The 17480-nt window shown below is 58.5% G+C and overlaps 1 protein-coding gene across 6 annotated transcripts in view; it reads right to left on the bottom strand.

Moving 5' to 3' along the window:
- Positions 1–6340: 6340 nt before the first annotated feature.
- Positions 6341–17480, bottom strand: part of FUBP3 (far upstream element binding protein 3) — a 50890-nt gene continuing 39750 nt past the window's right edge. For 2 of the 6 annotated variants that reach the window (XM_042963474.1, XM_042963477.1), the window contains 5 exons: positions 13869–14029; positions 13007–13080; positions 12666–12746; positions 12415–12491; positions 11093–11899 (listed from right to left, as the gene is read on the bottom strand). In XM_042963474.1, coding sequence (XP_042819408.1) covers positions 11601–11899; positions 12415–12491; positions 12666–12746; positions 13007–13080; positions 13869–14029 — 692 coding nt within the window. In that variant the 3' untranslated portion in view covers positions 11093–11600. Of the gene's footprint in view, positions 7708–8611; positions 8740–9978; positions 10051–10263; positions 10886–11091; positions 11900–11920; positions 12047–12414; positions 12492–12665; positions 12747–13006; positions 13081–13868; positions 14030–17480 lie in introns of those variants that run through there. The other 4 variants (XM_042963476.1, XM_042963478.1, XM_042963475.1 and 1 more) reach the window with 4 other exon arrangements.

Genomic DNA, 17480 nt, shown 5'->3' with positions numbered 1-17480 from the left:
GGGAGAACAGATACGCATGTAAGGAGAGAGATGGGAACTCTAAGAAAGAATCGAAAGGAAATGCTAGAAATTAAAAACACCAGAAGGGCGCCTGGGTGGCTCAGTCGGTTAAGCGTCTGACTTCGGTTCAGGTCATGATCTCACAGTTTGTGAGTTCGAGCCCTGCATGGGGCTCTCTGCTGTCCGCACAGCGCCTGCTTGGGATCCTCTGTCTCCCTCTCTCTGTTCCTCCTCCCCCCCGCTCTCTCTTGCACACGCATGCTCTCTCCCTCTCTCAAAAATACGTAAACATTAAAAAAAAAAAAAGCCACTGCAACAGAAATGAAAAATGCCTTTGGCGGGCTCATCAGTAAGCTGGCTGTGGCGGGGGAACGAATCAGGGAGCTTAAATATGTGTTGATAGAAACCTACCAAACGGAAGTGCAAAGAGCAAAGAAAAATGAAAGACACAACAAGATAGCCAAGAACCGTGGGACAATTAAAAGGTGTAACAGATGCGAAATCGCAGTCCCGGAAGGAGAAGAAAGAGCGATGGGGCAGAAGGAATATCTGATGTGATAATCCTGGCCACGGCGAGGTGGTCTGTCTGCTGGAGCCTTGCCTGGCATCTGAGTCTGGAACTCGGTAATGAACCTTGTGGTATGATTTTGCTGGAGCCCCGTATTCAAAGCGCAGTCCGGAGTTAGAACATCCCTCATCAGGAATGTGACCAGCGACGGCATAGCCAGATGGAAATGGGTCGTGAGCTAACAAGTAGCACAAGTCAACATGTTGTCGGTCTACAATGGGTTCAATTACGATTTAGATTATAGATCGGTTGTTCTCATGAATATACACGCAAAAATTCCAAAGAAAAATGTTAGCAATTCAATCCAATGATATACAAGAAACACTGATAACAGATTGTGACCAAGTGAGGTTTATTCTAGGAATGCAAGGCTGGTTTAATGTTGAACAATCACTGTAATTTGCTATATTAATATTAAAAAGGAGATGAATCATAGGATGATTTCTTTAGATGCAGAAAAAGCATTTGAAAAATCTGGCCCCCAGTCATGATAAAACAGAAACAGAAAGGAACTCCCTTATCTGATAAAAAGTGTGTATAACAAATGGAGAGCAAACATAATTAATGGCAAATTATTAAAAGTGTTCCCGCCGAGATTACGGATGAGACCAGCCAGGATGCCCTGTCCCTACTGCTTTTGCTGAACTATGTACTGGAGGCTTTGGACAGGGCAGTGAAACAATCGATTTTTTTTTTAAATTTTTTTTTAACATTTATTTATTTTTGAGACAGAGAGAGACACAGCATGAATGGGGGAGGGGCAGAGAGAGAGGGAGACACAGAATCGGAAGCAGGCTCCAGGCTCTGAGCCGTCAGCCCAGAGCCCGACGCGGGGCTCGAACCCGCGGACCGCGAGATCGTGACCTGAGCTGAAGTCGGACGCTCAACCGACTGAGCCACCCAGGCGCCCCAATCGATTTTTTTTAAATGGCACAAAGATTGGAAAGGAAAAATTAACACCGTTATTCGTGAATGACATGATTTAGAACAAAGAAAATCCAAACGAATCTACAAGCTATTAGACTTAATAAGGAATTCAAACAAAGTCATTGGAATCCAGGTCAATACATTTAAAAACGACTTTTCTAAAACCAGCGACAAAGAAATGAAAAGTGACATTTAAAAAGTACCAATTTCTAGGACCCTGATCACTTAGGGAGGTGGTTTTGTGGTAGAGTTTTTTTCTTACTGTCTAATTAATTACTAAGCAGTATCCTTTCAATTATGATAGTTGCCTGTCTACACGGATTAAAACACTGCAAAAAGAAAAAAAAAAAAAGTACCACTTATTTATTTGTTTATTTTTGAGAGAGAGTGTGAGCAGGGGAGGGACAGAGAGAGGGGGACAGAGGATTCCAAGCAGGCTCTGGTCTGACAGCAGAGAGCCCAACGTGGGGCGCGGAACTGTAAACCGTGAGATCACGACCTGAGCTGAAGTCACTCAACCGACCGAGCCGCCCAGGCGCCCCCCCCACCTTGTCATCCTTCTCCCATCTGACTCCCCCACAGTGAAATGAAGGTACACGGATTTCTGGAGTGTCGTGGGAACTCAACAGAGTGGCCACAGTGAGTACAGCTGGGACAGTTTGGGGCCCAGGTCCCTGCTTCCCAGGGGGTCCCGATTAGAGAATCTGAGGCAAGAGGGCCAGACACAAAGGATCAAACTCCTTCTCGGTGTGCTTGAAATAGGATTGCCTTGAACATCAGCTTTCAGGCCAGAATGGAGCCGTCTTGATCCACACCCCCGCGCGCTGGCCAGCCCACACGTCTGTGACACACGGCGATGTGTGTGTGTGTGTGTGTGTGTGTGTGTGTGTGTGTTTGGGTGGGTGGGTGGGGTCCCGGCTTCTCCCAGAGTTGCCTCACCTGCCCACGAAGGCCGCTCTTTCCTAACGGCCTGGCCGCCATGGCTTTGGGGGACCAACAAACTTGATCTGGGGGTCCTAGAATCCTGGGGGAGAGCGGGAGAGCCCAGAAGAAGCCAGAGAGGGGGTCAGTAGCGAGGCCGATGCCTTTTTCGGATCGCACAGTCAGCCCCTGGCACTCGCCGCGGAACGGGAAAAGCCACCGGAGCAGAGGTCCAGGACTCAGTCATTACCACGAGCTGCCATGTTTTGAGTGCTCATCACGAAGCAGATGTCAAGTGCTGTACATACTTGTCATCGAATCCTAACTCAGCCCCTGACCAGGTGGATAGTTCTCAACCCCACGCTGCAGTTGAGGGAGCTGGGGGCACGGAGTGCTGAATAATTCTGGCCACAGCGTTTCACCCACCGGTACGTAACCGTGTTTAATGCGTGTTTCCGTTCAAAGACACCTTATCTGGGGGCGCCCGGCTGGCTCTGTCGGTTAAGCGTCCGGCTCTGGATCTCGGCTCAGGTCACGATCTCACGGTCCGTGCGTCTGAGGCCCGCGTCGGGCTCTGTGCTGACCGTGCGGAACCTGCTTGGGATTCTCTCTCGTCTCCCTCTCTCTCTCTGTTCCTCCCCGGCTTGTGCGCTCTCTCAAAACGAAAATAAGCAAACTTCATAAAACAGTAAAGACCCTTATTTGGGGCGCCCGGCTGGCTCGGCCGGAGGAGCGCGTGACGCTTGAGCTTGGGGTCATGAGTTCAAGCCCCACGTTGGGGTGTAGAGATTAAATGAAATAAATAGGTATAAAAAAAATGAAGACCCCTTATTTCATATGTATTGTCGGTTCACTGACACCGACTGCCTGCTTGTACTTAGGGCTACTGGACGGCACCGTGCTCAGGGCCATTTTCAGCACAGGAAGCACAAACGTTGCAAAACCGTGGCACTGAATAGACCGCCAGACGGACACTTGCCTACAGCCCCAGAGCCGTGACGGGCAGGCAGCGCGTTGCCTCTGTTTCCCTCGGCGAGAGACCCGTGCGTCGCGCAACTCCGATTGTATTTTTTTGGCCGAGGACATCCACGGAAGCTGGAGATTATACACAACCGTTGGTGAGCAGGGGCATTCGTAAATGCGGAACGGAAGACAACGGGCGGCTGTGAGGGCCTCACAGGGCCTGGCCCACGGTCGGCGCTCAACGCTAACTTTCACGGCCACTCCCCCACCGTCTTGGCTGCCTTGCTTGGCGGTCCTGACGCTCCTGGGGGCTCTCGAATGCAGCCCTGGATGAGCACAGCATAGAACTTGGCACAGAACCGGCCCCTCCACTTGTCTGAACGAGGGCAGGTCATCTGGATGACCGCTCAAGTCACGCGGAGCCCTCGGCTGTGAAACGGGAAGAACCCCCCTGTCTACCCTCCAAGACGTGGAGACCTTCATCCGTCTCCTCTGGGAAGGGACCAGAACTCCCTTGCTAGATGCTGCTAGAAGTCCCTCGGGACAAAGGCCAGCAAGGAGCTGCGTTGTTACGGGGGTTCCTCGACTTCCCCTTCCACCCCACGCCAGGCACGGACCCAGGGCCAGCACCCCCTGCGGAACTGAGTGTCAAGCCACTTTCTGGCCATTAATCTCTAAGAGTCTGTTAGGACCATTTGCATTAGCCTGTCTAAAAAAAAAAAAAACCAAACAAACCCGGCTGGGTCCCCGGGGACCAGAAGTGGGGCTCGGAAAACTGTGCCACCGCAGCCGGCTGGGAGCTGAGGCTCCGTGGCGTCCAAACACCCTCGTGGGCCGGGTCCTGTCTCATGCCATCTGGGCCCCAGCCAACCCGACTGTGGGGGCCGCAGGGCACCACGGACGGTCACCCCTGAAAAGGGACACTGAAAAGACGGCACCCCCCCCCCCCCCGCCCACCCGCTGAGAGGGCAGGGACGTCGATGGAGCACGCTGCCGGGAGCACTCCCCACCCCCGGCCCAAACTCTTGGGTCGTTCGGTAACAGCCCAGCCCGGACCTTGAACACTGCCCTCGGGAGGCGGGCCGAGGCCAAGTCCGGGGGCGTGTGGTGGTGGGTGGGAGACGGGAGGGGGGGGGGGGCAAGGTTCTGGAGTCAGACTGGGCACCCGCCCCACCCCCGCCTCCCCAAACCCAGACCGTCCTTTCAGTGATGACCATGCAGCTTTCTTAATGGAACACAATCGCTGAACTTGGTACATTTCAAGCACTTTGGCCTTCCTTCCAGGACACCAGACAGCGGATGAGAACCATCTTCTGTGGGCGCCATGTTAATGAAGGGCCAAATTTCATATGCTTGCAAACTTTCCCCCCTGCCTCCTGCTGTACTATACCCCGCCTTCCCCCGCTTCAATAAAAGGTTGCATCAGAGACAGAGAGAGAGAGAGAGAGAGAGAGAGAGAGAGAGATTTCCATAATTTATAGTATGGGCATTTCACTGGGGACAAACGCTAATCTGTACTTACCGATACATTTAAGAAAATGCATCCTCCCGCAAGCCTGCACCATTTACGACTCTTGGCACGAACCGCAATGCTCAGTCTTCAATTAAGGGACACCTTAGGGTTCATTATCACACAATCGCTCCCTGTGAACCATGCCAAATGCTGTTTTGGCACAGAGCTTGGAAGATGAATTAGAAGGAAGTCTTCTCTGTAATGCCCTCTCCCCAATTCCCATTCCCATCATCAGCGTTTATGCCCTCCTCCTGCCCGCCCCTCCTTCTTTCCAAGTGGCTTTTACTATTCAATTTCTCAACGTCAAACTCGAGTCTCTAGAGGTGTAGTTAAAGATGCCACATCTTTTTGTCTTCCGGCTCTCAACAGGCCTCCGCACGGCTGCCGTCCACACCCCTTTTCGGCCTCGAGGAGCCACAGATGCTTTCCCCCCCACCCCTCCTCTTAGAGCTCGGGGTGAAGAGAAAAGGGACCCACACTGGAAACGCACGCACCCCCCACCACACCGAGGGTTCTACACGGGGTGCTAAACGCAGCACCGGGCGTCTACGCGAGGCAATGACTCACATGTAAAGCTAGCGGCCGTGGGAGGGCGTTTTCAAATATTAAAAGTCGGGAGCGGTGTCCAGAGCCCGTTGCTTTAACCGACCGGAAAGGAAAGGAGGGGAGGAGAAAGCGGAGTACAAGTCTCCTCTGTCTTCCTCAGTCCCCTCTAGAGCGGGGCCCGCACGGTCACGCCCTGTCCTGAAACGCAGGGCCCTCCGTGACTCGTGACTCGAACCTGTGGGTAAGGACCCTCCCGGCCCCCGCTTTTGTTTCCTTAACGGGAGCACGGAAAGAAGGCACGTTCGCTGGGGCTTTCCGGGTCTCCCAGCCCCCGGTATCCCTCGGCCGGGCAGCCTAGGACAGCGTGGAAGGCAGGCCAAGGGCACCGGGCCCAGAGCAGCCCTGACGTCCCCGGCCTGGCCGCCCCGCGTGCCCGGGAGGGGTGTGGGGAGGCGGGCGGGCGGAGGGAGGCTGTGTGCCGACTCGGTTTCGGGAAGCGTGCTGATCTGGCTGCAGAGCTGGTCACAACCTCCCTCCGATGAATCTTCCGGCTCCGCTTAGCCTGACAGCCGTGAGGAAACTCGCTATTGACGTCTCGGTGTCACAGCCACCTCCCCCCCCCCCCCCCCCCCCCGGCCAGATGGGACAGGTAAGAGGGGCTGGTGGTGATCGAGGCTCTCCCGTCAGACCGTCCGCTCCTGTGAAGCCTTTAAAATAAAATGAGCTGAACGAGCCGGGCCCCAGCTAAGTCGGGCCGATGTGCGCGCAGGACGAGCGGGCTACGAACTGCAAGAATCTTCGCTCGATTTTATGGCCGGGGGCAGGGGGCAGGGGGGCAGGGGGGCAGGGGGGCAGGGGGGCAGGGGGCAGAACGAGCGAGAGGAAAGCGAACAGACTAAAAATACTTCGCCCACAAGACGTCTTGTGGAAATTTTATTATATAGAGTGTAAAATGAATTGTCAGTCAAATAAAAAGAACACTTTTTTTTTTAAACAACATGCATAACATTTTCCAATTGCCTTTTTTTTAATAGTTAGACATTTCAAGCATTATAAGGAAAATAAGGAGAAATAAAACAGAGACTGTAACGTCGGTACATTTCAAACGGAATGTCCCTCAGATCAATGAAAAATGCAAGGAAAAACAGCTTCGATTCCGTTTTTCTTTCCTTTAAAAATACATGTTATCTGTACAAGATACACTACAGTAAACGTCGGAGATCATATTATCCCTTTTATTAAATCAAAATCATTTAATTCATATTGTGGTTAATACTAGATTTATTTATTCATCTAGTTAATTTGACAAATATTAAGAAAATATCTCAAAGAAAAAAGGAAGGAAACACCTTGGAATTAAAAAATAGTTACTACATTTTTATGCGGTTTAATGTTCCACAGTGTTTGTTAAAAGTTATATCGGATTTCTTTTTAATATTAAAAATAACAGTATTTATATTTCTGAGAGAAGAGAGAAAGGTTTTTCGTTTTGTTTTTAAAACCAGCTTGGAGGTCTTAGATACACAGCTGCAATTGTAATGGAGACACGAAAAAAACCGTATGCTAAACACAAGAACACGTTTTTATATTACCCCTTTAGCACTCTAGAAATTATACAAACCCTACAAAACGCCCCCTCCCAATCCCTGTTGGACAGCAATACAATTCTCTGTCTCAATTCAGAATTCACATAATTAATTACAATACATAATAGTTCAGTTTTTTTAAAAAATGCAGTAAAACCAGACAGCCAAGATACGAGAAATTAGAAGTCAAACATTTAATGAATTTACACATTTAAGAATATTTAAATACTGTTTAAAAATTTTTAAAAGAATTTGTTACATACCACCTAAGATTTCCAAGCCACTTTCTGTCGCAACAGAAAAAAAAAACCCAAAAAACTGTAAATAAAAAGACGCGCGACGAAACGAGACGAAACGAAACGAAAACACACCGTGTTGAAATGTCACTGCTCTGAGGCACATTCTGGTGCCTGAATTTGCAGGCACTGCTCCAAAAAGAATCCCAGAGCTTACACGTTTGAAATAACAAACAAGAACAATGAAACAGAAATTATCAGCAATTTTTAGTAACGAATTTTTCCCGATTTTTAGAAAAGTCCTGTTAATCTAAATATAGTGTTTCACAGAACAAAACAAAGTTCTTCATCAAAAGGTTTGCAAATCTATAAACCTCTGTTACAAACGGGTTTTCGCTCACAATGATTTCGGGGAGAAAAGCACTGCGGGCCGCCGTCCTACTGCTCCTGGGGAAGGAAGGGGACAGAAGTTGGTCTGTGAGGCCACCTCTCATGTCCTCGTCTCTGTTGGCAGGGGGTGACAGGTCACCCTCCCCCCTCTGGCCCCTCAACAGGCGTGGACACACACACACACACACACACACGAGCCAATGGTTCTGCGTCTCCCGGGGCCCCGCGTCATGGGACCTGGCCCAGACAAACCCTCTCCTGAACAGGAGGTCCTGGGCGGCTCTCCAAGTGAGGGACACCGCGGCGTGGGGCAGGGGAGCGGGCGCGAGAGAGCTGTCCTCGGCCACCCGTCAGCCCCGTCCCCTGTCTCCGCGGGGCCCCGGGCACAGAGGGCCAATTTTGGCGGTGAGATGACCGGCGAGCTTTGGGCCCGGGGCCTGTGGTGACCGACACGCCGTCCACAGGGACCTGGCTGGCGTCGGGTCACCTGAGAAATGCTCTGTGGGAGGATCTCGCCACGTTCCCCACGTTAATAAGAAACCGGTTTCCGGCCTCTGACCGGACGAGAGCCGAGCGGGTTTCCGCGCGGGATGAAGGCCGGGCACCCTGCCCTGTCCGGCCCGCAGACGCCGCGGACTCGCCCTCCTGCCGCCCGCCCCTCACCGCTGGCCGGGGCCAAGGGTGACAGTGAGGCCACGCCGCCCTCTTCAAGGACCGTGACGCCAAGCCTGCCCCGGGTCCTCCGTCTGGGCGCCCTCCCCGACAGCTGGGGAAGCCGAGTGCCACTCGGCACCGGGCGTGAGGCGCCTTCCTCCCAGGGGCCGCCCAGCCAACCCCTCCCCCGCTTGGCCCAAACCCGCTCTCTCCGGGGCGAGGAGGGGGCCGGCGTGGCCGTGGCCGGGCACACACCCGGGCTCCGGGGAAAGGGGCCGGGGGCCGGGCCGGCTGGCCGGCGACGCACCTGGCTGTGGGCCTGAGCCTGTCCTAACGTCTGCCCGTAGAAAGCGACCTGCTGTCTGTAGTATTCGGCCCAGGCCATCGTGTAGTCCGGCGGGGAGCTGGCCGGAGGGGCAGCGCTGGCGGCGTGACCTGACCGACAGAGGAGAGAACAGGGGTGACCGGGGGCGGGCACGTGGCGGGGGGAGGTCGGGGACACTGCCAGCTTGGAGGGGTCCCTTCCCAAAGGCTCGGGGGAGGCCGGAACAAGCGCTGGACGTCGGCGGGGCCGGGGCGGTCGGGCGCGGCCCGCGTGCCTGTTGCAAGAAGGTGCCATTAGCCTCGTGCTCCTGGCCCTGCTCCGCCCCTACGGGACCCTCCTGTCTGTCTTCTCTCCAGAATCACCTTCTCTGCATGTCTGCCTGCCCCGTCGGCTGCCAGTGCCAGAAAGAGAGACAGAGAGAGAGGGAGACAGAGAGGGAGAGAGGCGGGAAGAGGGAAAGGAGTGGAAGTACCTGGCTTGGGTGTGGGGTGCGCCTGTGCGGAGGGGCCGATCCCACCAGGGCTGGAAACACAGGCCCACGTATGTCTGGGAGTCTAGACTCGGGAGGTCTGGGGAAGACGGGGCATCTGGCCTTTCAGCAGGTGCCTGGGGTGCCGATAACCTCCCCGACCCCCCATCGAAGTCCCTGGAAGGGCTATCCACCTGGTGATGATCCCAAACACCAGGGCGAACGTCTCCTCAGCGGCCTCTGACCTGAGCTGCTCCAACCAGCAGGTAATACCCTTCGAAGTCAAGGCCTGTGAGCCGTCTTCCCCGACAGCCACTGTGGCTCGGCAGTTTCACAATACATACAGAGGATGTCGCACGAGTTCTCAATGAGTTATTTGGGGGCTTTTCTGGTTGCTGTTCCCAAATCTCTTCCTTCTCTCGTTAAAAAGATGGGTTTTGCTTCTGGCACAGCTAAGAAAATGCGCTTCCTCGAGGCGGGAGGCCAGCACCTCAACACCCCCTCCAATTTTAGAGTCCCGCCCTGAGTTTTGTTCCTCCTCTTCCCCACCCGGAAACGACCAGAAAAAGCCGGTCACGGAAGAGGACGCCTGGCTGCTCTGAGTCCTGGCCAAGTGGTTCTAAAGGGGGTGGCCGAGGCAGGGACAGCCGGCCCTGAGCCGTCCTCAGGCCCTGTGGCATCCAGAAGGGGTTGGGGGGCGGGGGGGACGTCTCCTCTGACAGACACACAGGGACCCGGGGAGACAAAGGCAGGACTGAGATCAAGTCACACAGGGAAAGCGTTGAAGAACAAAGGTGACGGGGAGGCACGGCCGACGAAGCCTAAGGCGTGGGGCCTCTGGGCCCAGGGGTCTGCTTGCTCGGAAGGCCGTCTCACTCACTCTGTTTTTTGTAATAGTCTTCCCAGGCCTTGCTGTAGTCGGGCTGGCTGTTCTGCGGCTGGCTCTGCTGGCCTGTGCGGAGAACACAAAGGGTCAGGCCCCCGGCGCCGGGCCCTGCTCTGCGCTCGCTCCAGGCCCCGCGGCCCGGGAAGGCGGCAGCAGGCTGGCCGCAGGGACAGGCTGACGGGCAGACGGGTGTGGCTACGGTCCCCGTAAGGGTGGGGCCGGGCGGGACGGCTGTCTCCCACCCCCCCCCCCCCCCCCACGACCAGCGGGACCGGCCTGGACCCTTCGGGTGGAGATCCGAGCTGCAGGGAGCCCCGGGGCCGGGGCGACTGTGTCTGAGGCTCCCCGAATCGGCCTTCAAACGGGACAGAAGAACCAAGTGGTGCTGCCCGCACCCTTCCCCTGGCCCTTCTGTTCAAGAACTGGCGGCTTTCACCCTGGACGAACAGAGTGCGGGGAAAACGGCCCAGAGACTGCCGTGGGGAGGACGGGAAGACGAGGGCCACACGGCAGAGGGGCCGAGGGCCACCCCGTGCGCCTGATCCCAGTCTAGCTTCGCGCCTTTCGGGGACAGGAGCGGAGCGGGAGAGGGGGCGCGGGGGGTCGCGTCCAGGGCACTCCCCGGGGTGTGTGCTCGGTGTGCTGCCGGCTGCGAGGGCCGGGCTGCGGAACAGGGTGGCAGTGGCCAGCCCCGGGCGTGGAGGGACGAGAAGCCTGGAGCGGGGCGACAAGTCGGGGCCTTCCTTTCTGCCGAGGTCAGGGCTGGCTTTCGAGTCACCTGCTCAGACCCCCGCAGTGTCCTGTTTTCTGTCACGATTGCAGTTGGCGGCCGGCAGGCAGCACGTGCCATGGCGCCCACGTTCACGGCAAAGTGTCTTCCCCTCGAGTTAATTTACTGCATCTGAGGAGGGGTGGGGGCGGGGCCGGGGCAGTCTGTGTGTGGGGCTCGGGAAGAAGTGAGGTGGGGGGAACGGAGGGGAGAAGACCACCCCCATCCTCCCGGTGGGGCAGGAAGGGACTCCGGACGAGGCTGGGATTGGAACGAGGCAGTTTCGGAGGCCGGCGGGGGGGCGGGGGGGGGGGGGTGGGGTGGGGGGGCACCAAGGGCTCCTCCGTCAGACCCAGAGGGCTGGCAACGGCAAAGGCTGGGAACGGCGGCGGGAAGCCAGGCCCCGACGGTGCTTTCTTGGACTCGTCCCGCGTGCCTCTGCCAAGCCCTCCTGGCCAACCTGGGCCGAGGCGGGCGGCCGGGCTGGGCCTCCGCGGAACCGCGGCCCCAGGGTCAGCTCCCCTCCGGAGGGACGCCGTGGCCCCTGTCACTTGCCCCGAGTCTAGGACTTTCTCAGAGTCTCGGTCCTCGACACTGGGGCAAACGTGAACCCGACCCGGGTCACCTCTTGTCCTGAGGGCCCTAAAGCTGACCGGCACAGAAGGAAAGAAAATGGGAAGAGGCTCTGGGACAAAGCGGGCACCGTGAAACCCGGGCCCGGCGGACACCAGGCAGGGCGCACGGGGCGCACGAGTCGGCGGGACAATTCTCTACGGGATCCCGCGCGTTTGAGACACTTCACAAATACTGCGGAAGAAAAGGAACAACAGAGGGCAAGCGTGCCTTCTCAGACCTCCGGGGTACAGTGGGAATGCAGTCTAAGCCCTTCGTGCCACAGACGACCAGACGGGGGCCCAGAGAAGGGGACCATGAGGAGGGCCGCCCCGAGTCGGCTCCCACGCGGGCTTGTCCAGCCGCGCCCGGGGGGGCGGGAGGGGAGCCCAGAACGCGGGCTCGGACCCTCGGGGGCAGAGCCGCAAGGACCTCGTGCACACACACCGCAGGACGCTTTCCAAACACAGGCGGCCGCTTCAGAGGGCCCCACATCTGAAGGTGAGCTTTTTGTCTCGTTCTTGTTTTCGAAGGCTGTACCAGCAATAAAACCCGAGAGCGACTCGTGAGGCCACGTGGGGGCCCTCCTCTTACAATCAGCTGTCGGGAGAGGCATCACCCGGCACAGCTCATCCTCCGGCAAGTCCAGGAGGTAGAAAGAACAGCCTTTCTAAGACCACGCTGGAGACAAGGAGGGGAGACGGTCACCGTGGGGAGCCACCGTGGGGAGTGGGCGGGGAGCCCCGAAAGCGGGCACAGCCTGGGGGAGAAAGGAGGGCAGGGCCAGGCCCAACCCCCAGGCCTTCCTGCCCCGGTGGTGGGAGCAGAGCGGACAGGAGTGCGGCCCCGAGAAGGACAGAGCAGAAGAGAAAGGCAGCCCTGAGAGGTGGACGGGAGGGAGCCAGCCGCTCAGCCGGGCAGCCGCTGAGACCCACACACACCCGTCTTCCGCAGGGCCTGCCGGCGGCTCCCCAGCCCGCGTGTCAGACACACCAGCCCCTCAGCCTCCGCGCGGCGCGCACGGTCCCGCCTCCTCCCGAGTCACTTACTTGGGACCTGCTGGGTGGGCTGTTGCCACGCCTGGTAGGTGCTGCCCCATCCCTGGGTCAGGAAGGCCGGAGGACCGCTGGGAAGACGAGAGGGTCATTCGTCCCAGAGCAGGTCACACCCCCTCCTCCTGGCCTGGGGCCCCCTCCCGCCACGCCGGCCTCGCCCTCGCCCTTCGCTGCTCCCCCGCCCCCTACTGGCAGTGGCCGGGGCCCCGGTGCCACCCATCCCGACGGAGCGAGAAGTCACCCACCTCACAGGGGTGCTGGGGGGGTTTCCGTTCACCTTAGCGGCGATGCTGGGGAAGCAGGCCGAGCTCCTCGGAGGAAAAGCACTGCAAGAAAGTGAAGAATAAATGAACACAGTGCCTGAGGGCCTGGGCCGGGAGGCCCTCCGCCTCCAGGAAGGCCTCCGGGAAGGCTCTCACCCCGGGACCACTCAGCGGGCTATGAACAGGCTAGACACAGAGGGGCCAGCGGACAGGGCCAAAGGGATGGGACCTGCCCACACCCAGAACCTCAGGCTAGTGGCTGGCCCTCCCTGGAAGCAGCTGGAAAGAGAGCCTCTTGAGGCAGAGACCGACGTAAGACTCACTGTTGATGAGGCGCCGTGGGCGGCTGGCTGAACGGGCTCTGTCCGAAGGCTCCGGGTGCTCCCAGACTGGTCCCCTGTCATGGGCACAGAGGGAGCTCTCACTGCCTGTGGGCCGCACCTCCGCCCTCTGCCCAGGCCCACCCCGAGGCAAACTACCGCTTTCGGGGAGACGGAGCCGAGGGAGGTCAAGACACCCTATGACGCTCACTAGCCTTGCTTCCCCACAGTGGACTTTTTCTGCAGAAACGGCTTCTGCCCCGTGGAGTGACCGATACCACACGCAGCCAACGCTGGCACCACCACAACGGCCCTAGCGTGTCACCCTGGGGGTCGGGACCAACCTGCTTGACTCTCCCGTCAATTTAGGCTGGCCCATGGCTCTTTCTGCCATTCTACGTCCCCTTTGAGGTGAGCAGTGGCCAATCTGTCCTCCATCAACACTCCCTTTCTTTATCTGCTTTGAGGCGCCTGAAACTAAAGCCAGAGTCAATGAACGCTGCCTGCAGGGCCGGCCGCCAGGGCCAGGCCCGCGGGAGTCGGGGCAGCGCCGGGGGGAAGGCTGCTGCCCGGGCTGCTCATCTAAGCCTGTGGGGCGCACGGCTCTGGGCCTGAGCTGCTGAGCTGTGGGGGCCTTGGGGAGACCTGCCAGAGGGCTTCCTTCCTCGCCTGGCACCCCCCCGCCCCCCGCCCCGGGCCCCGACCTTCCCCGCCCCCCGTGGCAAAGCGGGAGGGGTGGCCCTCACGGCACGCGAGGGCCGGAAGGCACAGGAAGTACGAGCTTCTGGGGGAGGACAGGTACCCGGGACGTCCCAAAAGGAAACCCGGCTCTCGTCACGCCAGGTAGGGAGAACCGTGTACGTACACCGACTTTCTCATCTATGAGATGTCTGGCCACCTCGATCTGCTGAGGGACGCCCCTGATGGTGAATACTCGCAGGCTGGGGTCGGTGCTGGGGGGGGGGTTCCGCTGGAGCTCCACATGCGCTCCCGACTGCTGATTTATGCTTTTGATGTTCTCACCTCCTGCGGGCAGGTGGACACAAGACACAAGGATAAGAGGCAGTGGGGGCAGAGCCGGACATTCTGGAGGATTCCGCCGTGGAGAGGAGGGAAGGGCGGGGCCCGCGCCCCAGCCGTCGCCGGGGAGAGAAGCGCCCTCGGTTTACTCCGAACCGGTTCTGACGAACACCAGGGCCCTCTCGTCTGCAAAACCGGACCCGTGAGCGAAGCTGGTCCTTCCCTCCGAGCCAGGCTGAAGCAGACACCGCGGGGCGCCCGGGGCCCCTGGATGCACACGAGGGAGCTCGGCCCTCCCAGACCCAGGGAAGGCACCCCATCCTGCTCGTACAATGGGGGCCCCCTCAGCCCCGGCGTGGGCCGCCTCGCTGCAGTTCTCCCCCCGCCACAGGGCAAACAGACGGCCTCCGGCTCCAACAATGCCTGGAGCCCACTCGGGCGTCCAACGTCCCATCTTGTCACTTCTCGGGTCCCTGCCTCCTCCGTGGGCGGGGGCGGGGGGGGGGAGGTCTAGACAGAGAGGCAGCCGAGATGGGGGTCACAGGGGCCTGGGTGGAGCGGGGTAATGAAAATTTAGTTGGACTCTTTGAAAAACCCGTGAGAGTTCCAGTCTCTTAATGAGATTTGCGTAACAAAGGCTCCAGCAGTGTCACAATGGTGTGATTCTTCTTTAGAAATTTCACAGAACTTACAGATCAGTCCTGCTCCATTGGGGGGGTGGGGGGGGGCGCGCAGAGTATGAGGAAAATTGGGAGCAGAGTTTTGCGAATATTAGAGAAAGACAGTCTGTGGAAAATCTGGTGCAGGAGACCAGAGAGCCCCAAGTGATCAAAAGCAAAGACTGAAGGCCAGTCTGTGTCGCTCCACCCAGCCCGGAGTCACAACCAACCTCAGGTGACATCTGTCATTTCATGGCGACACGTCCACCACCCTTCCTGCGCTGCAACCGGCCCCCTAGCCCGCTGCTGGGGCGCCTAGCGAGCGAGTAGACAAGGAGGGGTTCCCAAGAGCAGGCCCAGCCTGTGTCTTATCTCGTCCTCGACGGGACGCTGTGGGGCCAGGAAGCAAAGACGGAGCCGGGGTCCCACCAGGCTTCCTGAAGGCGGGCACCACAGGAAGGAGACCAGGAGGCCGACGGCCTTCGGAGAGAGAGCCTGGTGCGGATCGGCTGGTGCCGTGTGTCAGTTTAGTTGAGGGTGGGCTTCGGTTTAAAAGCAAATGCAAAAGCACTCAGCAGACCAGCGGGTCGGGATGTGCACGTGAAGCTCTGCTACAGCTCCAGAAAAGCGTCCCTGCGTTTTCCCCCTCGAGCAAAGGGCACTGACCAACGTGGAAGTCACAGCAAGCCTGCCCACAGCGGCTCCCCCGGCCCCCGGGGTAGAAGCGAGCCCCTCCCAGCCCTGGAACTGCCGCCCTCCACTCCCAGGTCGTGAATTTATTTTCTGTGCACCATGACATGTGAACAGCTTTGCCAGTCCTGGGCAAAGTGTTTCTGGGGCGCAACAAAGAGCAAAAAGAACGAGGCCCTAAGTCCCCCCCGGACGCCGCGGGGTTCTCGGGTTCTGGAGTTAAGAGCACAAAGTATGCGTGTGTCTGAGGCCGAGCCCAGACCGGCTGTCCTCCGCCGGGCCCCGGAGCAGTGGCCCCGCAGGCCCCGATCCCGGAGGCCCGGGCAGCACGCTCGGAAGGTGAAGAGGCACCACAAAACCGCACGGGGCCGGAAGGAGTTAATTTAAGTTCACCTTCCTTCAAAATGAGGTCACCAGCTTGGCACATGGTGGCTGTCTACAGACGCATTCGGCAGCCTGTCCATTCTTCCACCTGATGGGGGGCAGAAGCGACCCACCAGCGGCCCCCCGGCTGGACGTGAAATCGTAAAGCAATTAATCAAACCTGCTAAAAGGCCCGGCTGACAAGAGCAGGGCTGGCCACACTATCTGTCACCACTGCTGTATTTATCATGGAAATCCAGCAGGGGCCCCGGGAGGCGCAGCGTCTGTCCAAGGGCTGGAGCCGGGGGGTGGGGGGGGGGGTGGGGGGGAAGCTGGGCCTGGCTGCCTGTGGCTCCCTCTCCTGCCTCCCTCACTCACCCTCACCGCGCGCCTCTCCGAAGAAGGCGCGCCCCTCACACCCAGCCCCCGTGTGCGGTGTGCGTGGCGGGGAGAGAGACCCTGCTCACCGAACCCTGGGTTATCGAGGCTGCTGTCGGAGCCCCGGGACACAGGATCGGTCACCGCCTTGCACTGTCGTCACCTTCCTGCGGGAGTCGCCCAGCGGGACTCTGGCGGGGACACACGACGAGGGGCCGTTTGCCCGCAGCCAGGTTTCACGGACTCCGGGGAGCGGTCACAGTAAAGGCAGCGAGATTGTGCCCGTCTACAGGAGACGCACGGTCAAACCTCGCTGACAAAACGGTTCTCAAAAGGCACAGAAACCTAGATCTGATTCTCAACCTACGGGCACCTACTGGTTTTCATCTCGCAGCAGCCAGGCCGATGGTCCGGGGAGCGGCTCTGACTTAACACAGCATCTGGGCAGCTGACAATATCCACTAAACGCTCATCAGCACGTATCCCCTGCCGGGAAATTAAAACGAACCCACGCCGTTCCTGCCACCTCCGAAAGGTAAACAATCTAAGAGACGACGGGAGAAACATTTGGCAAGAGCACACATACAAGCGCGTACGCACTGTTCACGGGCAGGGCTAAGCGCAGACTCCAGAAGGTGACCGAGAGGCTCAGGAGGGCGCGTGCAGGCGCACGAGCGCGCTAAGGCAGCCTCAGCTCCCCGTTGAAGACGTTCTCGGATCACGCGCCGTGAATCATTAGCACGTCTCCGACGGGTCAGGGAGGGCCGGGGGTCGCGGACACTGGAGAAGCCCTGGGGCGGAGCCTGTCTCTGCTTCCCCCACAGGTTGTCAAACGCGCACGTGCTGCCCCCGGCGAGGCTCCCCCGAGGGCCCACGGACGGTACCCTCACGGAGACACCTTCACCGCCGCAGCGATGTCTGCCTGCTCTTCCCTCGCTCGCAGGGCAGGGTGGAGAGGGGCCACACCAGCCGCCAACAAGGGTTTCTCGCTAACACTCTCTACAAAGCCCAGAAACCACGATCCCGTCAGTTTTCTCTTCCCCTCCGCAGGGTGTCTGCTACTCACGGGAGACGGGCCGAAAACGTAAAACACCATCCTCCCGCGTGTCCACAGAGCCCAAGTGCCCACGCCCGCTAAGGACCGGAAGTGACACGCTTGTCGGACGGCAATCTTCACTTGAGCAACGACCTTAACCGTTCCTCTAAGTTCCTCGGAGGGAAGCGAATCGCGATCGGCAAACGCCGAGAGGCCCCTCGCGTGCGGGGCGCCTCGCCCACAACCGGCGCCTGCTCTGCTGCCGGTGGGTCTTCCCCGCCGTCTGTCCACACACAGGAGCCAACGACTAGCTCTGCCCGTGTTCGTGAGA

This window comes from Panthera tigris, chromosome D4, assembly GCF_018350195.1.
Source record: "Panthera tigris isolate Pti1 chromosome D4, P.tigris_Pti1_mat1.1, whole genome shotgun sequence".
Taxonomy (NCBI): Eukaryota; Metazoa; Chordata; class Mammalia; order Carnivora; family Felidae; genus Panthera; species Panthera tigris.
The sequence above is the reverse complement of the archived record's forward strand: the minus strand, read 5'-3'. Positions and strand labels throughout refer to the sequence as shown.